The following is a 27,484-nucleotide window of genomic DNA, read 5'->3' as shown; positions in this document are numbered from 1 at the left end:
TTGAGGGTCGGCATAACATTGTGGGCCGAAGAGCCTGTACTGTGCTGTACTATTCTATGTTCTATGTTCTATGTTGGGGTCCTATTTACATTAAATCAAGGCAGATTTCCACTTTGGTGAATTGAAATACAAGATATTCTCATGCCTGTTTTGGACCGGTGAGAAGAGAGGAGGTGATTATTTATACTCAGTGCCACTTTGTTAGATACACATGTACATTAATGCAAATATCTCATCAGCCAATCATGTGGCAGCAACTCAATGTACAAAAGCAAGCAGATGTGGTCAAGAAGTTCAGCTGTTGTTCAGACTAAACATCAGAGTGGGAAGGAAATGTGACCTAAGAGACTTTGACTGTCAAATAATTGTTTGTGCTAGAAGGGGTGGTTTGAGTAACACAAAACCTGCTGATCTCCTGGGATTTTCATGCACAACAGTCTCTAAAGTTTACAGAGAATGGCACGTAAAACATTTTAAAAAATTCAGTGCGTGGCAGGTCTGTGGGTGAAAATAGCTTGTTATTGAGAATGGGCAGATTGATTCAATCTGACAAGAAAGCAAAGTAACTCAAATAACCACACATTAGCATAGTGGTGTGCAGCAGTGCATCTCTGAACATACAACAGATCAAACCTTGAAGTGGATGGGCTTCAGTAGCAGAAGAGCATGAACATACACATAACGACTACTTTATTAGGCACACTCCCATACACCTGTCTATTAATGCAAATATCTTATTAGCTAATCAAGTGGCAGCAACTCGATGCTTAAAAGCATGCAGACATGGTTGAATGGTTCAGTTGTTCAGACTAAACATCAGAATGGGAAAGAAATTTGATCTAATTGTATGTTCGCAGCAGATATGGATAACACAATATGACTTTAAGCAAACTATAAGTTGCTTCTTTATTAAACTGTAGGCCATGTTTTCCAGCTAAGGGTTGAGTTTCAAGGAACTTCATCAATAGAAAAATGAGGGGGTAAGTTCATTGAAACTTTCCGAATATTAAATGTTGTGGGAGTGTATGTTGAGAGGATGCTTGCAAAGGTAGAGAGTCTAGCACCAGAAGGCGCAGACTCTGAAGGATGTCCCTTTAGAACAAAGATGAGGAGGAATTTCTTAAGCCAGATAGGTGAATCTATGGAATTCATTGCCACAGACACTTGTGGAGACCAAGTCATTAGGCATATTTAAAGCAGCGGTTGATAGGTTCTTGATCAGTAACAGCATCAAAGGTTATGGGGAAAGGTACAAAAATGGGGTTTGAAGGGAAAATGAATCAGCCATGATGGAATGACGGAGCAGACTCAATGGGCCAATGTTTTATGACCTTATAGATACAACAATGGAAAAATCCCATCATTCTATCCTTTTTCTGTACATTGGGAATGCTCCATGTTTCAGAAGAAACAGATTAAGGTTTGTAAATAATTATTCTAGGACGGGCAGTGTCTCATCTATCAATCGTAACATGTCAGTGAAGATCTCCAATTGCTTATTAAAATAGTTCTCATGGGTTAAAAAGGATTTCTCTTTAGTGGGTTTGGGATGGGCAAGTTCTGGATCTAATGGACCTCCACCTGTCTATTGAAAATGCATCTATGCATGGTTTTGAAATAAAAAAAAAAAATTATAGAGTTAATTGGAGGAATTATCATAAAAAAGGGCGGTGAAACAGCACAAAGACAAAACTGGGGCTACACAGGGAGTGCCATTTGCACAATGCACCTTACTCATTGTTTTATCTGCAGTCACTGAGTGATAGGTACATGTCACACTGGGCTTATGCCCCATTCACTGAAACTATCAAGAAAAAGAACATCATCTAACGGGAGGAGTGACAAAGTCTGCAGTATCAATAATCTGAAGGGAGTGTTGTCACTTTAAGATAATTAGCAAAACAATTTGGGGTCAGGAGGAGAATCTTGCTTCTGCTGTGATCTGGAGCATTCTGCCCAAAAAAGCAAAAGGAGCAATTTCCACAGTTACTTTTCAAAATGGAAATGGACCACTACTCAAAGTGAAAGAAACTGTTAGAATGGGGAGTAAGGACAAGAGAATGGGATGAACTGGATAGCCCTGTATTTCATCGATCTAATGCCCATTTCATGTGGCCAAATAAGACATTCTTATATCCCAGGGATGTCATTAGTCAGTGACAGGGTAGGGTAGTACAGTTTTAGTTCGATAAGGTTTAATGGGAACCTTTTCAGCTAGAGGGTGGTGAGTATCTGGAATGAGTTGCCAGAGGAAGTGCTTGAGATGGGTACAATGGTATCATTTAAGGAGCACTTGGATAGGTACATGGATAGGTGAGATTTAGCTGAATGCAAGGAGCTTTGACTAGCTGGGTGGGCACTGTGGTTGGCATGGACTCGTTGGGCCAAAGGGCCTGTATCCATGCTGTACCACTCTATGACTCAGATATTGGGGTTCAGGGGCAGGAAACAGTCTAAAACCTATTCTTATATTGTTTGAGTGATATCTAATGCACAGTGGCATCAGTGCCACTAAAATACTCAATAGGATTGAAGTGTTTGACGTCTGTCGAGCGCAGTGGTACAATGGGCTGAACCAGACACACAGATTAAAGCAAACCTCCCCCGATCTAATTCTAAAGGTGTATAGAACAATACCACAGAGTGCAGGCTCTTTGGCCCACAATGTGTGCTGACCTTTTTAATCTGCTCCAAAATCAATCTGGCCCCTCTCTCTTACATAGCCCATAATCTTCCATTTTTCTTTCATCAATGTGTCTATCTAAGAGTCTCTTACTTGTCCCTCATGTATCAGCCTCAACCACCATCCTTTAGTAATGCACTTATCACTTCCTGTGTAAAAACTATTTCTGAAATTCCCAATAGACTTTCTTCCAATCACCTTTAAAGTATGTTCTCTCCTATTAGTCATTTCCGCCCTGTGAAAAAGACACTGTTAGTCCACTCCGTTTACACCTCGCATCATCTTATATACATATATATTGGCTACTAAGAGTAATCTTGCTTTACCAGAGTTTGATTTGCAGATAGCATGATGGAATTACTCTCGTCTCCGTGGAGTGGAATAAGTGGCATGGTCCCAAACTTCTGTTTGGATAGATCAGAAGAAGAATGGCGTCTTAACACTGTTGGTCGAAGGTCATCATGCTAAAAAGAAAGAAAATGTCATTTTACACCCTTGACAATGCTCAAAGAAGGACTTTGTTAGCTATAAGGTATGCTTTAGTGTCAGAAGAGCAAGATAATTTTATTCCCATTAATAATGAAACTAAGACCTAAATCATTTTGTTAGAGTTATATTATCTGGATAAACTCCACCCTTGGTCTCTTCATTTGCTTCTAACTGGTTATGATTTCTTCTGAGAATAAATCTAAATGAGCAACTATAGGTAAGAAGAACTCAAAAAGAAAAACACATACTCAGCCAATGATGAAATGAAGTATTATTCTGCCAGAACTCTGCATAAAGGTAATTCATTCACTGAACCCCATACATTTAACACTGGATCAAACCAGTCAAGAACTAATTGCCAAAGAATTAATAATTTGAAGAGGATCCCACACAAGTCAAATTTTATTTTGATCCAGGATCTTTATCTGTCAATATATTCCATCCCTCCTTGGTTCTAACAGGGTTGGAACATTGCTTCTGTACTCTGTCTGTAATTACCTGATCCAAACAGATTTCCTTTGGTTTAACCTGTTTTTGATTTCGTATCTTCCACAATCTCTGTACTACATGTCCCTTACTCTCTGTTCCCAACCTTCTCTGGGAAGTTAATTTTAAATCCATCTTGTGCTCAAAGGAGAAGCATTCATAATCAAAGAGGGTATAAATTTGGACCCAATAACACTAAAATGAAGACCACGCTTCAAACTGCATGCTGACCAAAAGCTTTAAGTTCATTTTACAGAACAGAGCCTAGTGAGAATTATCCACCTTCTAGATGTGGAATTATTCAAGGGCCCAGCTTAGGTGGATATAAGGGACTTCACTGCATTTTTTTTTTTATGAACAAAAAGATTATTTCTTGCTGCCCTAGTCAATATCTTTTCATTATCATATTGTTGCTTGTGAGATCTTATTGTGTATTACTGGTACCACGTTTCCTACATGACAGCAGTGTCTACACTTCAGACACACAGGTCATTGGTCATACAGATCCTTGAAAAGCTTGTAAGGCACAGCATAAATGCTTAACTTTATTCTTATTTCACAGATAATGTAATATTTATATTGATTTTTGATACCCCTGGATATTTAACTCAGATAAGAAGTCTATATCAATGCATGAAGTTCATTACCTGTGCTCTAAGGATGCTGGCTGTCCAATCCCACATTTCAGATTGTCCTGAGCAGCACAGGAACCTGCAACAGAACAACTACAAACCATCAAACCACATGGACAGAAACATTTGGCACCAGACTATCAAGGCTGAGGACATGGCCACAATGCTGGACATCCTTGTTGTAAGGAGCACAGAAGGGGGACCGCCCCATCTGCAAATGGAGTAGCAGTATTTTTGTGCTGCTCTTAGTTTTCTTTCTCTCCCCCTAGCTTAAGCTTTGAATTTAAAATTTTTACCTGCTGATTCTTGAGGGGGAACAATATGTCTATGTCTACGAGAAGTGGGAAGAATTTACCTGAACCTATTGATAAAGGTAATGGGAAAGGAAAAGTGCAAAAGGAAAGATCTGATGAAATGCCATCGTGGGCTGAAGATGTCGTTTGGACACTGAATTCAATTAAGGATCAGAATGAATCAATTAAAGACCAACTGGAAAAGAATAGTAACGAAATGAAGTCATTTCTGGGAAAACTTAAAGGCCTGGAAACTCAAGTTATTACACATGAAGAGGAATTGAAGATAACTAAGCAAAGGTTGTTTGAAGCTACAATTCATTTGGAAACATATCAAAATAAGATTATAGACCTGGAAACTAGGTGTCAACAAAAGAATATACGAATCGTTGGGCTGTAAGAAGGAGCTGAAGATGGAGATATAACTGCTTACTTTGGTAAGCTTCTCCACACTTTATTTCTTACCATTCTATCAAAGCCGCCTGCTATAGAAAGGGCACACAGGGCATTTATCTTGAAGTTGAAGGATTCTAGTAAACCAAGATCTGTTTTGGTTTGCTTTCATCACTTTAAAATTAAAGATCAAATAATGCGACAGGCGAGAAAACAGAGAGTTTTTAGGTTTATGGAATCTGAGCTCCACTTTTACAAAGATTATCCAAGAGAGATAATAGAACAAAGATCAAAATTTGCCCTGGTAATGAAACAAGCATATGATAAAAAACTTTTTCCCGCTTTGAGGTATCCGACAAGAATTAAAGTTTTTCCTGCTAATTCTCCTCCTTGTACTTTTTTTGATCCAAAAGCTGCACTGGACTTTGTTCAGGCTATACCCGCCGCTGTTACTGACACCGCTGCTGAATGAATTATCTGAAAGGCTGTTTGGCTATCTGTATATTACAGTGTTCGCATCTTGGAAAGAAGATTTATGAAGGTCATTTGTATATTTCATTGAGAGACTAATTAAAGAAGACAAGGAGAGTTGTTCATTATTGCATATTGTTGGTTTTCCTTTGGAAAGATTTATGGCTTAAGTATGCCTGTTTAAATGATCATCTGAACATTCCACGACTGAGAGAAGAAGACAAGGGGTTGTTTTTAATCAGCTAATTGGTAGTTTTTTCCTACTAATAGGGCTTTTTATATTTTTTCTGTTTTATTATAACATTTTATAATTGAATTTAAAGCTTTTTTAGGGAATTAATATTAAACTTAAAGATGGCACTGGTTTTTCTCTCTAAGAGATAACATTATTCTGGTTCTTTCTTGTTTATTAGTCGATGGAATGTAAATACCTTTTTTTGCTGAGACTTTATTTTTTTTACAAGGTCACTCTACTTTTTTACTAACGGGGGGGGGAAACACAGACAGAGCGGTCAGTAGCTTTGAACTCTATCGTAGATCGCTTGCCTTTTTCGGGCTTCCGGGTGTGGGTGGGTGGGTGGGTTTAGAGTTAGGAGTTTTTTCCCATTGGGTGGTTCCAGAGCATGCGTGTTTTTTATGTGGTTGTACTCTTTATTACCGCCATTTTTGATCATCCCGTATTAGTATGTGCTCTGCGCATGTATAAAGTAGAATAAAGTTATAGTATGGTATTTAAACGGATTAATATAATAAGTTGGAATATACGTGGTTGGAATCATCCTATAAAACGAAAAAAGACTTTTAAAATTATTAACCGATTCCAACCTGATATAATTTTTGCTCAAGAGACACATATCAGGGCGGGAGATCAAAACAGATGTTTTGGATGGTGGAATGGTTTGCAATTCCACTCTACTTCTCAGAGCAAAACAAAAGGCGTGTCTATTTTTATTAAACCTAATATAGGTTTCAAGAGGATATTCAAGAGGATATTCTAATGGTAGATTTTTAATTGTTAAAGGAACAATCTGAAACAGAAAAGTTGTTTTGGTTAATTTGTATGGTCCTAACTTAGATGATCCTTCTTTTTTTAAAAAGCTATTTGCTTTACTGCCTGATTTAAATGAATATATGCTGATAATGGGCGGGGATTTTAACTGCTGCTTAAATCCTATGATTGATAAGAGCTCAACCAATCAACGACTTCCAAATCAATCCGTGTCATTTATTAATTCCTTTTTGATTGACTTTGGGTTGATTGATTTGTGGAGGTATCTCCATCCTGATAATAGAGAATATTCTTTCTTCTCACATGTTTATAAAAAAAATTCGAGGATCGATTATATTATAATCGATCCCCACTTCTTGCCTAGTGTTAAAACTTGCGGATATGACGCTATTGCTATATCTGATCATGCACCTCTGAGTTTGTGTTTTGAATTTGATGATGTCATTCTTGTCCATCCACCTTAGTGCATGCCTCAGACATTATTGCAAAACTCTGACTTTGTCAGTTTCATTGAAACCCAGATAAAATATTTTTTTTCTTTTTAATGATATAGTGGGTATGTCTAAATTAGTTATATGGGATACATTTAAAGCATTTTTACATGGTCAGATTATTTCTTATTCTGCTAAACTTAAAAAACAAACTAAAGCAGAATTAGATAGAATTTCAAAACAAATTAAAGATTTAGATAATATCTATGCAATTTCCCCCAGTACTGATTTATTTAAACAAAGGGTGGAACTTCAATCACAATATAACCTGTTATTAACTCATCCCATTGAAGGATACTTGCTTAAGTTGAACAGCCAATTTTATATGTTTGGAGATAAAAATAATAAACTGCTCGCATCTCAATTAAAAATGGCTGCAGCCAAAAGGCAAATCATGAAAATTCGTAGGAAAGATGGTACCTTAGCTCAGGAATATGAAGAAATTAATAAGATTTTTCAAGATTTTTATGCTGAACTTTATAAATCTCAATGTCCGTTAGGTTCCTCTGAAATGAATGCTTTTTTTTACGAAAGATTGTTTTTCCTAAAATCTCGACTGAGGATCAAAAAACTCTTGATGCTCAAATCACTGAAGCCAAAATTCATAAAGCTATTTTTTCAATGCAATCTGGTAAGTCCCCAGGACTTGATGGTTATCCTGTAGAATTTTATAAAAAATTGGGAAAGTTGCTTTCTCCGTATATGTTGGGAATGCTTAAGGATTCTTTTGTGAAAGGTGACTTACCCTCTACTTTTTATGAGGCTTCAGTTTCTTTAATTCTTAAAAAAGATAAAGATCCTACTGACTGTGCTACATATAGACCTATTTCATTACTGCATGTCGACACTAAGATTCTGTCAAAGATAATGGCCAATCGGTTGGCGAGTATCTTGGGTAAAATTATTTTTAAAGATCAAACAGGCTTTATAAAGGGTCGCTATTCTTTTTCAAATGTTCGCAGACTATTTAACGTTATATATTCGTCCTCTTTTAAAACTCTACAATGTGTTGTATCTTTGGATGCTGAAAAAGCGTTCGATCAAGTCGAATGGAAATATTTATTCAATGTTTTAGAGAAATTTGGCTTTGGTGCTAATTTTAATAATTGGATTAAAATGATATATAAAGCCCCTATTGCTACTGCTGTCACTAACAATTGTAGGTCTCTTTTTTTTCAGCTTTCACGGGGGACAAAGCAAGGCTGTCCATTAAGTCCTTTGTTGGTTAATTTAATATTAGAACCCCTTGCTATTGCTCTTCGTGAGGCTAAAAATATCAATGGGATTTTTGTGAATGAGACCATGCATAAGATCTGTCTTTACGCTAATGATTTATTGGTTTGTATATCTAACCCTGACGAATCTATTCCTGCCTTGCTAAAATTATTTAATGAATTTTGAAGTTTTTCAGGATATAAAATGAATTTTAGTAAAAGTGAATTGTTTCCTTTAAATGATTTTGTCTTTATATATAATACTCCTTTTAAAGTCACAGACTCTTTCAGATATTTAGATATTATAATTACAAAAAAATATAAGGATCTTTATAAAGCCAATTTTGTTCCTTTAGTAGATTCTATGAAGTATTTATTTAGTAGATGGAGTCCACTTACATTTTCACTTGTTAGTCGTATTCATATAGTTAAACTGATGATTTTACCAAAATTTTTATATTTATTTCAGAATATTCCTGTTTTTTTGATGAGGAAGTTTTTTGATCGGAATGATTCTATTATTTTATCTTTTATTTGGAATAATAAAAGACCAAAAATTAGTAAATGTCACTTACAAAAATTGAAAAAGGATGGAGGTCATGCTTTGCCTAATCTAAGAATGTATTATTAGGCTGTTAATGTGCGATACATGTCATTTTGGTTATACTGTACTGGGTTGATAAGAGTGATCGGCCAATTTGGGTAGACCTGGAACTGAAAGTTGTAAAACAGTTTTATTTAACCTCGTTACTGGGAGCTCCTTTACCTATGCAATTAGTTAAAGTTGTTAATTTAAACCTATATCCTGTGATTAAGTATTCTTTACAAATTTGGCTCCAGTTCTGCAATTTTTTTTAATCTTAAAAAATTTAAACTTTGTAGTTTAATTTATCGAAATTACTTTTTTAAGCCTTCTTTGAGTGATCCAATTTTTTTACTTTGGAAAAATAAAGGTATTAATTCTTTTTTGGATTTATTTAAAGAAGATAGACTGATGTCTTTTGAACAATTAATTGATAAATATTCTCTTTCATACTCACATTTTCTGCAATACCTTCAAGTTAGACATTTTTTACAAAAATATTTAAGTAATTTTCCTTACATATTGGAGGCTGACCTGTTAGATACTATTATGAGTAAGAATCCTTTGATTAAGGGTTCTATTGGAAGAATTTATAATTTATTATTACAATGGGATAAGTGTCCTTTATCTAAGATTAAACAGGATTGGGAAAAGGAATGTAATTTGACTTTTATGATGGAGGATTGGATGAGGATTTTGAAGTTGGTTAACTCTTCTTCAATTTGTGCTAGCCATTCATTGATTCAATTTAAAATTGTACATCATTATCATTTGACGAAGGAGAGACTTTCTAAAATCGTTTCTAATGTTGATAGTCATTGTGATAGATGTAAAACTGAGATAGCTACACTGACACATATGTTTTGGTCGTTCTATATTGGAACAGTTCTGGAAGTCGGTTTCTTCAACAATTTCTAAAGCACTTAAAATTAATCTACAATCTAATAAATTAACTCTGCTTTTTGGAATAATTCCTCAAAATATTCATGGTATTTCTGTGTCTGACCAACATGTTATTGCATTTATTACATTGATAGCTAGGAGGGCCATTTTGTTGAAGTGGAAGGATACATCAGCTCCCACTTTGTCACAATGGTTCTCTCAAGTGATGCTATATCTTAGTTTGGAGAAAATTAGAAGTCGAACCTTTGAACCTTCATTTGATTTTGAGAAAAGATGGGGCTCATTTGCTTGTTATTATCATTTGAGCTAATTGATATAATTTTTCCACGATCTAATTGTAAATGTTTTAGTATATTTTCGTTTCTTGCTGGCGGTTTGATGTTTATTTTTAGAAGCTTTTTGTATGACGCATGACTTCGGGGTTGTACACCTAATGGGTTCTTTTTTTTTCTCACTTTTCTGCTTAGTAGGTTTTTTTGTTATCACAAAATTTTTTTCAATCTTTAAGTTAATGTCTTTTTTGAGACATTGTAAGTGTTGTTACTTCAATGTACTCATGTTATTTTTTCTGTATAATATAACAATAAAAAGATTTGAAAAGAAAGAAAGGGGCACTGAAGAATTGAGGGGCCTTAGTGTACAAATCCAAGGATCCTTGAAGATGGCATCCTAGTATAGACTCTCCAAAGACTAGCAAATTTCTACTCTGACTGGTTGCATCACTGCCTAGTATGGAGGGGCCACCTCAGAGGATCAGAAAAAGCTGCAGAAGGTTGCAGACTCTGCCAGCTCCTTCATGAGCACCAGCCTCCCCAGGATCAAAGACATCTTCAAAAGGTGATGCCTCAGAAAAGGTGGCATCCATCACTCCGAAACCTCGTCACCCCAGAACACGCTTTCTTCTCATTACTATCATCAGGGAGGAGGTACAGGAGCCTACCTAAAGACACACATTCAATGTTTTAGGAACAGCATCTTCCCCTCTGCCATCAGATTTCTGAACAGACAATAAACTAATTGATGAACACTACTTCACTATTTTTGCTCTTTTTTGTATTAGTTATTAATTTGTATTTTATTAATATTTCTTACTGTAATTTGTAGTGTTTTTATACATTGCACGATATTGTGCAAATTTCATGACATATGTCAGTGATATTAAACCTGATTCTGATTAGGAATCCAAATGCGAGAGCAGGAAGGGTATGTCAAAGCTTTACAAAATACATATTGGACCACAGCAAGAGTATTGTGTAAAGTTTTGGTCACTGCAGTTTAGGAAAGACATTAATTCACTGGTGAGGGTGATAAGGAGATTCACCAGGATTTTGCCTGGGATGGAGTATTGCAGTTATGAAAAGAGACTGGATAGGCCGTTTACTTTGAGGTAGAGGAAGCAGATGGGTGATTGGATTCAGGTAAATAAAATTGATGAGAGGCATAGCCAGGGTGAAGAGCAACAACCTTGCCACACAGCAGAGCTGGCTAAAGCCAAAAGGCACATGTGCAGCATAAGGAATAGGTGTTTAAAGGACACTTCCTGAGGGGGTGCTGGAGGTAGGTATTCTCACAGCATTTAAGAGGCATCTAGAAGAACACTTGAATTGTCAGGGTTCAGAAGCTTATATAGGTCAAGTGGTGGTAAATAGGATTAGTGCAACTCAGGGTTTCCTAACCTTTTTTATACCATGTCCAAATACCATTAAACAAGGTGTCCATGGACCCAGGTTGAGAACCTCTGGTGCAGATGAAATCTTGATGGTCAGCAAGGACATGGTAGACTACAACATTTCCATATAACCATATAACAATTACAGCGTGGAAACAGGCCATCTCGGCCCTTCTAGTCCGTGCCGATCTCCTACTCTCACCTAGTCCCACCGACCTGCACTCGGTCCATAACCCTCAATTCCCTTCCTGTCCATATATCTCTCCAATTTAACTTTAAATGACAACATTGAACCTGCCTCAACCACTTCTGCTGGAAGCTCGTTCCACACAGCCACCACTCGCTGAGTAAAGAAATTCCCCCTCGTGTTACCCCTAAACTTTTGCCCTTTAACTCTCAACTCATGTCTCCATGACTTTAATTCCACAACAATAAAAGACTCTATTGCAAACTTCCCCAGGGCACCACTGCTCAATACAAGAGGACATGGCTTTAAGGTAAGTGGTGGGAAGTTCAAGGGGGATATTAGAGGAAGGCTTTTTACTCAGAGAGTGGTTGGTGCGTGGAATGCACTGCCTGAGTCAGTGGTGGAGGCAAGTACACTCGTGAAGTTTAAGAGACTACTAGACAGGTATATGGAGGAATTTATGGGGAGTTATAAGGGTCGGCACAGCATCGTGGGCCGAAGGGCCTGTAATGTGCTGTACTATTCTATGTTCTATGTAGTGTCTATAGGTTCAAAATCTTCTATCAGGAGAGCTGACATCTCAGTCTATAGTGTGAGATTCGCATATATAAAATCACATGATAAAAACAATAGTGTCAATGGAAAAATGGGGTCAGAACTAGAGTTTCAGACTTGCTAGTAACATAGTTATTTTCAGATACTAAGATGTTTTTAATAACTACAAGTTTATTTTCTTACTTAAAATACTTAAAAGAGAAATTTAAAAATCATTAATGACTGGATACATTCGTTTAATTATGGGCAACTTTAATGAAATGAAAGAATTGTATTGAGTATGTCTCAAGCTACATAAGATAGTTTAAAAGGCATCCGTTAGTCTTGCGAGACCATGGATCTGCGCCTGGAAAGTCTTCACTCTCCAGGGCGCAGGCCTGGGCAAGGTTGTATGGAAGACCAGCAGTTGCCCATGCTGCAAGTCTCCCCTCTCCACGACACAAATGTTGTCCAAGGGATGGGCATTAGGACCCATACAGCTTGGCACCAGTGTCATCGCAGAGCAGTGTGTGCTTAAGTGCCTTGCTCAAGGACACAACATGTTGCCTCAGCTGGGGCTTGAATTCACGACCTTCAGGTCGCTAGCCCAATGGCTTAACCACTTGGCCACGTGCCCACAAAATAGCTTAATGCACATACCTTATGGAGAAAAAAGTCGTGGATATGGCCAAGTCCATCACGGATAAAGCCCTCCCCACCATAGAGCGCATCTACAAATAGTGTTGTCATAGGAAAGAAGCATCCATCATCAAGGACCCCACCACCCAGTACATGCCTTCTTCTTGCTGCTGCCATCAGGCTGATGGCTCAGGAGCTTCAGGACTCACACCATCAGGTTCAGGAACAGTTATTACCTTCAGGCTCCTGAACCAAAAGGGATAGGTTTAGTGTGGAGATGAGGAGGAACTGCTTTTCCCAGAAAGTGGTGAATCTGTGAAATTCTCTGCTCCATGAAACAGTGGAGGCTACGTCAGTAAATATATTTAAGACAAAGTGCATAGTTGAGGAATTAAGGATTATGGGGAAAAGGCAGGAAGGTGGAGATAAGTCCATGGCCAGATCAGCCATGATCTTATTGAATGGTGGAGCAGGCTCGATGGGCCGTATGGCCAACTCCTCCTCCTATTTTTTCTTTCTTATGCTCTTATAACTTCCCTCAACTTCACTTGTCCCATCACTGAATTGTTCCCACAACCTATGGAACCTCTTTCAAAGAATCTTCATCTCATGTTCTCAATATTTATTGCATGTTTATTTATTTATTATTAATATTATTATTCTTTTTTAAATTACTTTTGTATTTGCACAGTTTGTTGTCTTTTGCGCAATGGTTGTCCGTCCTGTTGGTGTGATCTTATACTGAGTCTATTATGGTTATTGGATTGATTAAGTATGCCTGCAGGAAATTGAATCTCAGGGTTTTATATGCTGACATATATGTACTTTGATAATAAATTTGCTTTGAACTTCCAAACTTTGAAATTGGCTTAAAGGCAGCTGTCAGAAACTCTTAAATAACTTATGATCATGAATTGAACTGCAGTGTCAGTGACCAACCATTAGATGGTAGCAGAGTACTACAGATGGAGCTGTTTTACAGTGATTCTGAGAAGTAATTGGCCGGGTGTATCACTAAACCACAGAAAATACAGAGCAGGGCCTCAGTTAATTCAGAGCTGCCTGTTTTATTTCATAACTGTGTATACTTTCTCCATTATCATCTTATTTCCTGTTGAGTTTCCAACATCTTAATATTGACTAATGTTCAAAATCTCAAATTGGTTCACAAACATAAAATAACGCTGGGAATAATCTGTCATCAGGAAAGATCTATTGATGGAAAGGGGAAATTGATGTCTCTACTTGATAACTTTACATCAAAGCTGGAAACGATGGAGTCTGAAGATGCAGAAAAATGGGTCAAAGGAGTATAGAATACAAAATCTGAAGTTGAATGGCAGGAGACATCAACGGAAGAGAGTGGTGATAGAACCGGTTGAATAAAGATAAAGATTAGAATAAAGTAATTAAACAAGAGTCCAAAAGAATTCAGAATGGAGAAGCAAAATCTTTCTTTGAATCTGATAAACTCAGCTTAGATTCCAAAAGGCTCTCATATGCTCAGTTAATAGATTAGTCTCATTTATTCAAAACATCACCAGTAGATTCTGGCTGCATTGTAATCACATCCCTAAGTTACCCCAAAATTGTTTACCAAAACTCTGACCTCTGCCCTAAGAAAGACAGGGTTACAGGTGCATGTGAGCACCAGCACCCACAGGTTGCCCTCCGTGTCAAGCAGCCTAATACATCGCAAAATGTCTAGCTTTCTTTTTTAATGAGTAACTACAAAGATGATTGAAAGAAATATACAAATCATAATTTTATATACCTCTATCAAATCTCCCCTCATTCTTCTACGCTCCAGGGAATAAAGTCCTAACCTATTCAACCTTTCTCTGTAACTGAGTTTCTCAAGTCCCGGCAACATCCTTGTAAACTTTCTCTGTACTCTTTCAACCTTATTAATATCTTTCCTGTAATTTGGTGACCAAAACTGAACACAACACTCCAGATTCGGCCTCACCAATGCCTTATACAACCTCATCATAACATTCCAGCTCTTATACTCAATACTTTGATTAATAAAGGCCAATGTACCAAAAGCTCTCTTTATGACCCTATCTACATGTGACGCTACTTTTAGGGAATTTTGTATCTGTATTCCCAGATCCCTCTGTTCCACTGCACTCCTCAGTGCCTTACCATTAACCCTGTATGTTCTACGTTGGTTTGTCCTTCCAACGTGCAATACTTCACACTTGTCAGTATTAAGCTCCATCTGCCATTTTTCAGCCCATTTTTCCAGCTGGTCCAAGTCCCTCTGCAGGCTCTGAAAACCTTCCTCACTGTCTACCACACCTCCAATCTTTGTATCATCAGCAAACTTGCTGATCCAATTTACCACATTATCATCCAGATCATTGATATAGATGACAAATAACAATGGACCCAGCACTGATCCCTGTGGCACACCACTAGACACCGGCCTCCACTCAGAGAAGCAATTTTCTACCACCACTCTCTGGCTTCTTCCATCGAGCCAATGTCTAATCCAATTTACCACCTCACCATGTATACCTGGCGACTGAATTTTCCTAACTAACCTCCCATGCGGGACCTTGTCAAAGGCCTTACTGAAGTCCATGTAGACAATATCCACTGCCTTCCCTTCATCCACTTTCCTGGTAACCTCCTCGAAAAACTCCAACAGATTGGTCAAACATGACCTACCATGCACAAAGCCAGGTTGACTCTCCCTAATAAGCCCCTGTCTATCCAAATGCTTGTAGATTCTGTCTCTTAGTACTCTCTCCAACAACTTACCTACTACTGACGTTAAACTCACCGGCCTATAATTTCCCGGATTACTTTTCGATCCTTTTTTAAATAACGGAACAACATGAGCCACTCTCCAATCCTCCGGCACTTCACCCGTAGACAGCCTCATTTTAAATATTTCTGCCAGGGCCCCCGCAATTTCAACACTAGTCTCCTTCAAGGTCCGAAGGAACACTCTGTCAGGTCCCGGGGATTTATCCACTTTAATTTTCCTCAAGACAGCAAGCACCTCCTCCTTTTCAATCTGTACAGTTTCAATGGTCTCACTACTTGATTCCCTCAATTCCATAGATTTCATGCCAGCTTCCTTAGTAAATACAGACGCAAAAAACCTATTAAAGATCTCCCCCATTTCCTTTGGTTCTGCACAAAGCGGACCAATTTTATCCCTTACAATCCTTTTGCTCTTAATATACTTGTAAAAGCTCTTTGGATTATCCTTCACTTTGACTGCCAAGGCAACCTCATGTCTTCTTTTAGCCCTCCTGATTTCTTTCTTAAGTAGTTTCTTGCACTTCTTATACTCCTCAAGCACCTTATTTACTCCCTGCTTCCTATACATGTCATACAACTCCCTCTTCTTCTTTATCAGAGTTGCAATATCCCTTGAGAACCAAGGTTCCTTATTCCTATTCATTTTGCCTTTAATCCTGACAGGAACATATAAATTCTGCACACTCAAAATTTCTCCTTTGAAGGCTTCCCACCTACCGATCACATCCTTGCCAGAGAACAACCTGTCCCGATCCATGCTTTTTAGATCCTTTCTCATTTCTTCAAATTTGGCCTTCTTCCAGTTAAGAACCTCAACCCTATCCTTGTCCATGATCAAGTTGACACTAATGGTGTTATGATCACTGGAACCAACGTGCTCCCCTACACAGACTTCTGTCACTTGTCCTAACTCGTTTCCTAACAGGAGATCCAATATTACATCCCCTCTAGTTGGTCCCTCTATATATTGATTTAGAAAACTTTCCTGAACACATTTTACAAACTCTAAACCATCTAGACCCCTAACAGTATGGGAGTCCCAATCAATATATGGAAAATTAAAATCCCCTACCACCACAACTTTACGTTTCCTGCAGTTGCCTGCTATCTCTCTGCAGATTTGCTCTTCCAATTCTGGTTAACTATTGGGTGGTCTGTAATACAATCCCAATAATGTGGCCATACCTTTCTTGTTTCTCAGCTCCACCCATAAGGACTCAGTAGACAAGCCCTCTAATCTGTCCTGCCTGAGCACTGCTGTAATATTTTCCCTAACAAGCAATGCTACTCCCCCACCTTTCATTCCTCTGCCTCGATCACATCTGAACAGTTCTCAACAGTTTTCCTTGCAGTAGCTGGTTGATCGACTCCATGACTAACCACTTGATACGCTCCGCTTGCATAACAAATCATAGATGTTCGAAGAAGTTTCAGTTCTTGGACTGAACACGGGTCAAATTTTAACCATCTATTTGACATTCGTTCACAGACACCTAACAGCACCAAAGTCATTCCCAACTTCTTCCTTCACAGACTGCAGATTTTGTTGATAACTTCAGCCAGGGACACTACAAGGTCCTCCTTGACTGCACTTAACACATGATCTCATTTTTACTTACAGGGAATTTTCCAGTGGCAGTCAATCTGCATGAGCTTCAATGGGAACAGAATAATATTAGGATATTTAACAGAAAAAAATGTTGGAGACAAAGGAAGGAGTAGTCCTTGCTTACTTACCACTGCTGCTTATCCAAGAAAATAGTGAACCCCCACCTACACAAGAAAGGAAATACATCGTTAATTCAGAGAATAAAATCAAATGTAAATTACTTGAGTACTTATATTAAAAAAAGAGATTCTAGAGTATGGCAATAATACCCTCCTAATGGAAAGAAGTCTTACCATTGGTTGGATGAATGAATGAATGAAATTGCCTTATAAACTCACGAGAGAGCACAGGCCATTAACTTTTTGCTGTTGATGTTTCTGTAGCAGGCAATTTCTTTTTTACGAGGTCGAGTTGCTAGCTCAACGCTCAATCCATCACGGATGGAAAGCGTGCCTGGGGAGCCAGCTGGGTTCGAACTCGGAAGCCTTCGCTCTGAAGTCTGGCACTGATGCCACTATGCCACCAGCCAGCTATTGGTTGTATAGTGGTCTGTTTTTATTAAGACTATAAGACCTCAAGATATAAGGGAAGTATTGGGACATTCAGCCCATGAAGTCCGCTCTGCATTCAATTATTCCCCTCCATCCTATACTCCTGGGATTCTCCCCATAACCTTTGATGCCCTGACTAATAAACAACCTGTCAATCTCCACTTTAAATGTACTGTATGAGTCGGCATCCACAGGCATCTGAGGCAATGATTTCCACTGATTCACCACCAGCTGGCTAAAGAAATTTTGGGGTATGATCATTCTTATAGACATAGACATAGACATAGAAAATAGTGCAGGAGTAGGTCATTCGGCCCTTCGAGCCTGCACTGCCATTTATTATGATCATGGCTGATAATCCAACACAGAACCCTGCACCAGCCTTCCCTCCATACCCTTTGATCCCCCTAGCCACAAGGGCCATATCTAACTCCCTCTTAAATATAGCCAATGAACTGGCCTCAACTGTTTCCTGTGGCAGAGAATTCCACAGATTCACCACTCTCTATGTGAAGAAGTTTTTCCTAATCTCAGTCCTAAAAGGCTTCGCCTTTGTCCTCAAACTGTGACCCCTCGTTCTGGACTTCCCCAACATCGGGAACAATCTTCCTGCATCTAGCCTGTCCAATCCCTTTAGGATTTTATACGTTTCAATCAGATCCCCCCTCAATCTTCTACATTCCATTGAGTACAAGCCTAGTTCATCCAGTCTTTCTTCATATGAAAGTCCTGCCATCCCAGGAATCAATCTGGTGAACCTTCTTTGTACCCCCTCTATGGCAAGGATGTCTTTCCTCAGATTAGGGGACCAAAACTGCACACAATACTCCAGGTGTGGTCTCACCAAGGCCTTGTACAACTGCAGTAGTACCTCCCTGCTCCTGTACTCGAATCCTCTTGCTATAAATGCCAGCATACCATTCGCCTTTTTCACCGCTTGCTGTACCTGCATGCCCACTTTCAATGACTGGTGTATAATGACACCCAGGTCTCGTTGCACCTCCCCTTTTCCTAATCGGCCACCATTCAGATAATAATCTGTTTTCCTATTTTTGCCACCAAAGTGGATAACTTCACATTTATCCACATTAAATTGCATCTGCCATGAATTTGCCCACTCACCTAACCTATCCAAGTCACCCTGCATCCTCTTAGCATCCTCCTCACAGCTAACACTGCCGCCCAGCTTCGTGTCATCCGCAAACTTGGAGATACTGCATTTAATTCCCTCATCCAAGTCATTAATATATATTGTAAACAACTGGGATCCCAGCACTGAGCCTTGCGGTACCCCACTAGTCACTGCCTGCCATTCTGAAAAGGTCCTGTTTATTCCCACTCTTTGCTTCCTGTCTGCTAACCACTTCTCTATCCACATCAATACCTTACCCCCAATACTGTGTGCTTTAAGTTTGCACACTAATCTCCTGTGTGGGACCTTGTCAAAAGCCTTTTGAAAATCCAAATATACCACATCCACTGGTTCTCCCCTATCCACTCTACTAGTTACATCCTCAAAAAATTCTATGAGATTCATCAGACATGATTTTCCTTTCACAAATCCATGCTGACTTTGTCCGATGATTTCACCGCTTTCCAAATGTGCTGTTATCACATCCTTGATAACTGACTCCAGCAGTTTCCCCACCACCGACGTTAGGCTAACCGGTCTATAATTCCCCGGTTTCTCTCTCCCTCCTTTTTTAAAAAGTGGGGTTACATTAGCCACCCTCCAATCCTCAGGAACTAGTCCAGAATCTAACGAGTTTTGAAAAATTATCACTAATGCATCCACTATTTCTTGGGCTACTTCCTTAAGCACTCTGGGATGCAGACCATCTGGCCCTGGGGATTTATATGCCTTTAATCCCTTCAATTTTCCTAACACCACTTCCCTACTAACATGTATTTCGCTCAGTTCCTCCATCTCACTGGACCCTCTGTCCCCTACTATTTCTGGAAGATTATTTATGTCCTCCTTAGTGAAGACAGAACCAAAGTAATTATTCAATTGGTCTGCCATGTCCTTGCTCCCCATAATTAATTCAGCTGGTTCTGTCTGTAGGGGACCTACATTTGTCTTTACCAGTCTTTTCCTTTTTACATATCTATAAAAGCTTTTACAATCAGTTTTTATGTTCCCTGCCCGTTTTCTCTCATAATCTTTTTTCCCCTTCCTAATTAAGCCCTTTGTCCTCCTCTGCTGAACTCTGAATTTCTCCCAGTCCTCAGGCAAGCCACTTTTTCTAGCTAATTTGTATGCTTCTTCTTTGGAATTGATACTATCCCTAATTTCTCTTGTCAGCCACGGGTGCACTACCTTCCTTGATTTATTCTTTTGCCAAACTGGGATGAACAATTGTTGTAGTTCATCCATGCAATCTTTAAATGCTTGCCATTGCATATCCACCGTCAATCCTTTAAGTGTCCTTTGCCAGTCTATCTTGGCTAATTCACGTCTCATACCTTCAAAGTTACCCCTCTTTAAGTTCAGAACCTTTGTTTCTGAATTAACTATGTCACTCTCCATCTTAATGAAGAATTCCACCATATTATGGTCACTCTTACCCAAGGGGCCTCTCACGACAAGATTGCTAATTAACCCTTCCTCATTGCTCAAAACCCAGTCTAGAATAGCCTGCTCTCTAGTTGGTTCCTCGACATGTTGGTTCAAAAAACCATCCCGCATACATTCCAAGAAATCCTCTTCCTCAGCACCTTTACCAATTTGGTTCACCCAATCTACATGTAGATTGAAGTCACCCATTATAACTGCTGTTCCTTTATTGCATTCATTTCTAATTTCCTGTTTAATACCATCCCCGACCTCACTACTACTGTTAGGTGGCCTGTACACAACTCCCACCAGCGTTATCTGCCCCTTAGTGTTATGCAGCTCTACCCATATCGATTCCACATCTTCCCGGCTTATGTCCTTCCTTTCTATTGCGTTAATCTCCTCTTTAACCAGCAACGCCACCCCACCTCCTTTTCTTTCATGTCTACCCTCCTGAATATTGAATATCCCTGGATGTTGAGCTCCCATCCTTGGTCACCCTGGAGCCATATCTCTGTGATCCCAACTATATCATAATCATTAATAACAATCTGCACTTTCAATTCATCCACCTTGTTACGAATGCTCCTTGCATTGACACACAAAGCCTTCAGGCGCTCTTTTACAACTCTCTTAGCCCTTATACAATTATGTTGAAAAGTGGCCCTTTTTGATGCTTGCCCTGGATTTGTCGGCCTGCCACTTTTACTTTTCTCTTTACTACTTTTTGCTTCTACCCTCACTTTACACCCATCTGTCTCTCTGCACTGGTTCCCATCCCCCTGTTGTGAACTAATCTCCTCTCGCCTAGCCTCTTTAATTTGATTCCCACCCCCAAACCATTCTAGTTTAAAGTCACCTCAGTAGTCCTCGCCCAGGCACAGAAATCGATTAATGTGCCATAGTTATGCTAGTTTTGTGTATTCCCATCATCTTAACCGCAGCCAGGCATGCTGACCTTGCCTCCAGACTATCACAGCTAGTTTATAAGCCTTATCCCAAGGGTGGTCTGATAAAACATAAGATACAGGGGAGGCAGTGGGAAGCACCAAAGAGACATTCTGTAACAATCAATAAACCAATTGATAGGTATCAAATGAACTTGTACGGTGCCTCAGGGATGGGTGTGTCTGCATCTGCGCCACCCCCACCAGCTGTCCCATACCTCTCCCACAGTGTTCCACCCTCGCCATTCCCAACATCCTTTGGTCCTGCCAGATTTACAGATTCGCTCTTCGCTCCATGTTGACAAATACAGAGCTGTGCAAAAGTCTTAAGCACCCTAGCTATATAAGTATATATACAAAATATATATATATGTGCCTCAGAATTTTTCACAGTACAGTATATGGTGACATATACATACTTCAATAATAAATTTATTTTGAACTTTTCTTACTGTACTGACGGTGTTTTCAGCTTCTTCTTAATACCAAGGTAAACCTTCAATGAGAAGACAGACCACTCCCGCTCAGGCTTGGAGCTCTGCAAGACAAGAGAAGTAGAAATCTCAAACATTTTGTGCTTATTAACTTTGACGGCCTGTGCTGTAATGTCTAACCTGTTGGGAATGTGGCTTTAGCTGCATCAAAAGATCATATCATTGTGTCGGCTGTGTTTCTTTCCCAGTTGTGACCCTAAGGAAATCAGAGTGGAAGTTCACAGCCACAACTCATCCCGGTGCAGCTGCCATTTCTCCATTTCCAATGCCCGCAATGTGCATGACACCTCCAGCAGAAAACTCTAACCTTCAGTTCACACTCACAGTTAAACCAGGGGCAATAATCCAGCAAGCAGCACCAGAGCTGAGGATCAAACCCAAGTCCCTGCAGCTATGTGGGAGTTGTATCCGGCATCAGGTGGCTATGGTCCAGGTCCAGGTCAATGGGACTTTGGCAGAGTAATAGTCCAGCATGGACTATGTGGGCTGAAGGGTCTCATTCTGTGCTGCATTTCTCTATGACACCATGTCATTCTGCTGCTCAGAGTACCGAGGCACTTAAGGGTCACAAACCTGAAACATTAACTGTGTCTCTCTCCGTAGAGGCTACCAGACCTGCTGAGTACTAACCACATTGTCAACATTTATTTTGGATTTTTGGATTTATTTTATTTATACATAGAAGGCAGAATAGGTTCTTCTGGACCAATGAGCCACACCACCCAACCATCCACCTATTTAACTCTCGACTAATCACAGGAGGCTGGCAGGGTGGAGATACCTGTCCACCAGAGGAGGTGTAAGGCACTCCTTTCCTCTTCTAGCCTGCACAAAAGTCACAAAAATTCTGAGGCACATATATATAAATGTTCACTCTTGGGCAGGATGTAGCATCTGCTTAGCCCCCTGATCAGGGTTACGTGAAGCCATGGGAACAGATGGTGGATGGTCATATGAGCAGCTGCTGCATATCACAAATCCTGGTGATGTGACCACTGACACTGGGCAGACAATCGCTGAAGAGTATCGTTAATAGCTGGGTCACTCGTCTTGTAAAAACACTGCCCAGAAGAAAGCAATGGCAAACCACTTCTGTAGAAAAATCTGCCAAAAACAATCATGGTCATGGAAAGACCATGATCACCCATGTCATATGACATAGCACATAACAAATGGACAGACTAATCACAAGACAATTTGCAATGACCAATTAACCTGCTCACCGGTATATCTTTGGACTGTGGGAAGAAACCAGTGTAGCTGGAGGAAACCCTAAAGTCATAGGGAGAATGCAAAACCTCCTTACAGATGGTGCCAGAATTGAACTCTGAACTCTGGAACACCCTGAGCAGTAATGGCGCTACACCACCATGGTGTCCTATCTGCTGGTTTTAGATTTTATTTTCTGTCTAAGTTCTTTCCCAGAAAAGTACAAGGCACATGTTGTAACAAAGCTGGGCACTTCTCCTGAAATAACTTCATCTTCAATAGCAAAAGCATCCCATTCACTTTTACATGATTTGTCAGAACTTACCTTTTTATCCTTAAACAGCAGCAGCTTACGATCACGCAGAACAAAATATCGTTCCTGGAACTTGTTTCCAGACAGGAGCTTTGGAGGTTCCTCTCGACATTTCAAGACCCCACACTTTGGAATGTCACTTTTACCTGCTGTCGTGCATTGAGATGAAGAAACAGAGAGTGAGTGTTTATCATACGGGTTTGGAACAGTATTAACACACAATAGCAGGAGTGCCGGTATTCTGAAATGAGGTAGTACGGTGTGATTTCAATGCAAAGGTGAATAATTTGCTCACAAAGAGTGAATGCAAATACACTTAATGGCCACTTTATTAGTTACCTCCAGTACTTAATAAAGTGGCCACTGAGTGTATGTTCGTGGTCTTCTGCTGCTGTAGCCCATCCACTTCAATGTTCATTCAGAGATGCTCTTCTATACACCACTGTTGTCACGTGTGATTATTTGAGTTACTATTGCCTTCCTGTCAGCTTGAACAATATGGCCATTCTCCTCTGACCTCTCTCATTAATGAGACATTTTTGCCCACGGAAATGCCATTCAGTGTTTTTTTTTTGTTTCTCGCACCATTCTCAGTAAACTCTAGAGACTGTTGTGCATGGAAATCCCAAGAGGTCTGTCTTTGAGATACTCAAACCATGTTGTCTGGTACCAACAATCATTCCATTGTCAAAGTCACTTCAAACACATCTCCTCACCATTCTGATGTTTAGTCGAAACAACAACTGCACTCCTTGATCACACCTGCATGCTTTATGCATCAAATTGCTGCCACATGATTTGTTGATTGGATATTTGCATTAACAAGCAGGTGTACAACTGTACCTAATAAAGTGGCCCATGTGTAATGCTCTGGCTAAGAACACGTTTTATTGTATTTCTACTGCAAGTTGTTAGGTATTTCATTTCAGCAGCTTTCGTGCAAAACACAGTGTGTCCTGTTAGTTAAGCTTTACAGACTAGTGTTTTGTCTTCTGCTAAGATAAGGAGACACTTGCACAGTGTAGAAATGTTGTGTCGGCCAATCGGGTCTAGCTTGGTAATGTTCTGTAACATTCTGTCCAGTGGGATGTCATGGAACATTTGAGAGAGCTGGATGGGATCAGATTTCTGAGGAACAGTGGTCTGGGATTGTCTATTTTGTTGGGACATGTTGGAAGAGAAGGAGGTGCAAGAGAGAGATCAAGGGAAGATGCTCAAAGAATCCCACCCGAAAGAGAGACCCCATTGTAAGAAGTACTTTGTGCAGATGAATGGTTCCATTGAGGAAGACCCAATTCTTTTGAGTTAGTTAGTTTGTTCAAAATGGTCTTCAAAAGAAGTTCAAACTGTTGCTGGTGTCTTTCATGCGGAACGTGGGTTCAGGGTGTAAGTCAGCAGTCCCCAACCACCCGACCGCAAAGCATGTGCTACGATATGATTTGGCGATATGAGTCAGCTGCACCTTTCTTCATTCCCTGTCACGCCCACTGTTGAACTTGAATGCATGCGAGGTCACTACCCACGCATCATCCATGTCAGCGCGGGAAGAAGATCAACTCCTTGAGCTTGCAAATGACGGCAGGCTGAGAAGTATGTTTGACATAACATCTCTGCCGGCATTCCGGATCAAAGTCAAGGCTGAGTATCCTGAGATAGCCACGAGATCACTGAAAATGTTGCTTCCATTTCCAATGTATCTCTGCGAAGCGGGCTTTTCTGCAATGAATGCAATGAAAACTAAATAGCGGAATAGACTGGACATAAGGAACCCTCTTCGAGTATCGCTGTCTCCCATCACCCTTTGATGGCACTGTCTTGTTGCAGGGAAACAAGCCCAGGGCTCCCACTGATCCAGTGATATTGGTGTGTTGCAATGATTTTATATGTTCATATGGGGAAAATATGTGCTGTGTGTTTAATATCCAAACGTTTCTTAAAATGTTATGATGCTATTGACTTATAAGTGACTTATATAACCATATAACAATTACAGCACAGAAACGGGCCATCTCTGCCCTTCTAGTCCGTGCTGAACGCTACTCTCACCTAGTCCCGCCGACCTGCACTCAGCCCATAACCCTCCATTCCTTTCCTGTCCACATACCTATCCAATATTTCTTTAAATGATAATATTGAACCTGCCTCTACCACTTCTACTGGAAGTTCGTTCAACATTTACTTCAAGCTCCCCTGTCCTCCCTTGATAATTGACTTATCACTATATTCATGCGAGGAAAATATGCGCTGTGTGTTTAATATTAAATTTGTTAGAGAAACCCTTTTAGAAACGAAATTGAGTGTATTAGCCACTTATCACCTATATTCTCGTCGTGATTAACACCCCCCCCGGAACAGAATCGTCAAAAACGATTTGTAGAAAAAAAATTGGCACGTACACGCATGCGCACACAGGTGCCTGCGCAAGGGTTCATGGTCATGGTAGTTTTTCTTAGGGTAAACACAAAGTATTTGACTGCTACTCTTGTCCATTGGCAACCCTACCCCTCCCCCACCGGGTCAGCCGGTCCACAAGAATATTGCCAATAACAAACTGGTCCGCGGTGCAAAAATGGTTGGGGACCCCTGGTGTAAGTAATCAAAGCAAAGCACAAGTCTACTCCAGAAACGAGCTCCAATGTTTATAAGCACATTCAGACTGGTTTAACTGTACTGGGCCCTTCTTCTTTCTTTTCTATTAACTGTTTGTTAAAGTTGAAATATCTGTAAATATACTTCCACTTTAATTTTATGCTTGTTTAAGGTCCGGTATTTTCTGTCATACGATAACTTTTCATGGGGTAGCATTTACACAGCATTCACAGTAATTTCCTTATCGAAACATTCAAACTTTCCTGTTTGATTGAACCTGAATCATTCTGACCCTAGATTTTTATTGGTTATTGAAGGTGGCCTTCTCAGAATTCAGAAGAATGAGAGGAGATCTTATAGAAACATATAAAATTATGAAAGGGATAGACAATATAGAGACAGGAAAGTTGTTTCCATTGGTAGGTGAGACTAGAACTAGGGGACATAGCCTCAAGATTCGGAGGAACGGCTTTTCCCAGAGAGTTGTGAATCTGTGGAATTCTCTGCTCAATGATGCAGTGGAGGCTACCTCAGTAAATATATTTAAGACAAGGTTAGATAGATTTTTGCATAGTGGGGGAATTAAGAATTATGGGGAAAAGGCAAGTAGGTGGAGATGAGTCCATGGCCAGATCAGCCATGATCTTATTGAATGGCGGGGCAGGCTCGACAGGCCAGATGGCCGACTGCTGTTCTTATTTCTAATGTTCTTATGCTCGGTCATGTAGCTGTTAGCCAGAGTTAGCTAACGAGCCTAATTTATTGCAAGCCACTGTGAAAGGGTTACAATTGAAAGTTGAGATAAAAGTGTGGACCACTGAAAAAATTGGAGAGGAGGTCAAAATCAGGCCATTCCATGATCTAAGTGGCAAAGTAAACTTGAAGAGGCATATGACCTTCTGCTCTCTTTATTCATCAAGATATGGCTTAGTATGTACACTTAAATGGAAGTGTCTAATGTTGGGATGTTATGTTGAAATTGTGTAAGATCTTGATGAGGGAAAACTTGGAGAATTGTGTGTAGTTCTGGTCACCTGCTTACAGGAAAGATATCAATAGGATTGAGAGATAACAGAGAAAATTTACAAGGATATTACTGGGACTTAAGGATCTGAGTAACATGGTAAGTTTGAGCAGGTTAGGAGAATGAGAGATTTGATAGCTACCCCTCAACCATCAGGCTCTTGAACAAAACGGGATAACCACACTCACTTGCCCTACCTTTGGGATGTTCCCACAGCCAATGATCTCACTTTAAGGACTCTTTATCTCATTATTTCATGTTCTCATTATGTATTGCTATTTATGTATATTGGTATTTGCATATTTTTTTGTCTTCTGCACTATACTTGACCTTTCTATGGTCCTGTTATAGTTATTATCCTATATATTTGCTGAGTATGCCCACAGGAAAATGAATATCACGTTTGTATGTGGTGACATATATGAACTCTGATAATAAACTTACGTTGAACTTTATACGTTGAAGATTATGAGGGGTATAGATAGAATAAATGCAAGCAGGCATTGTCCACTGAAGTTGGGTGAGACTTGAACTAGAGGTCCATAAGAAGGTACCTTAAGACCATAAGACATAGGAGCAGATTTGGTCATCTGCTCCACTATTCAATCATGGCTGATCCTATTTTTTTCTCCTCCTCAACCCCAGTTCCTAGCTATTTCTCCATAACCTTTGATGCCATGTCAAATCAAGAACCTATCAATCTCTGTCTTAAATATACCTAACGACCTGGTCTACAC

The 27,484-nt window shown here is 39.6% G+C and overlaps 1 protein-coding gene across 8 annotated transcripts in view; it reads right to left on the bottom strand.

The window, feature by feature from the left end:
* The window catches only part of arap3 (ArfGAP with RhoGAP domain, ankyrin repeat and PH domain 3), a 358,711-nt gene that overhangs the window by 9,265 nt on the left and 321,962 nt on the right, over window positions 1-27,484 (bottom strand). For 7 of the 8 annotated variants that reach the window (XM_072264187.1, XM_072264192.1, XM_072264193.1 and 4 more), the window contains 5 exons: window positions 23,147-23,283; window positions 21,571-21,656; window positions 17,192-17,227; window positions 4,306-4,369; window positions 3,010-3,147 (listed from right to left, as the gene is read on the bottom strand). In XM_072264187.1, coding sequence (XP_072120288.1) covers window positions 3,010-3,147; window positions 4,306-4,369; window positions 17,192-17,227; window positions 21,571-21,656; window positions 23,147-23,283 — 461 coding nt within the window. Of the gene's footprint in view, window positions 1-3,009; window positions 3,148-4,305; window positions 4,384-17,191; window positions 17,228-21,570; window positions 21,657-23,146; window positions 23,284-27,484 lie in introns of those variants that run through there. The other variant, XM_072264194.1, reaches the window with a different exon arrangement.

Source organism: Mobula birostris, chromosome 7, assembly GCF_030028105.1.
Source record: "Mobula birostris isolate sMobBir1 chromosome 7, sMobBir1.hap1, whole genome shotgun sequence".
Classification (NCBI taxonomy): Eukaryota; Metazoa; Chordata; class Chondrichthyes; order Myliobatiformes; family Myliobatidae; genus Mobula; species Mobula birostris.
The sequence above is the reverse complement of the archived record's forward strand: the minus strand, read 5'-3'. Positions and strand labels throughout refer to the sequence as shown.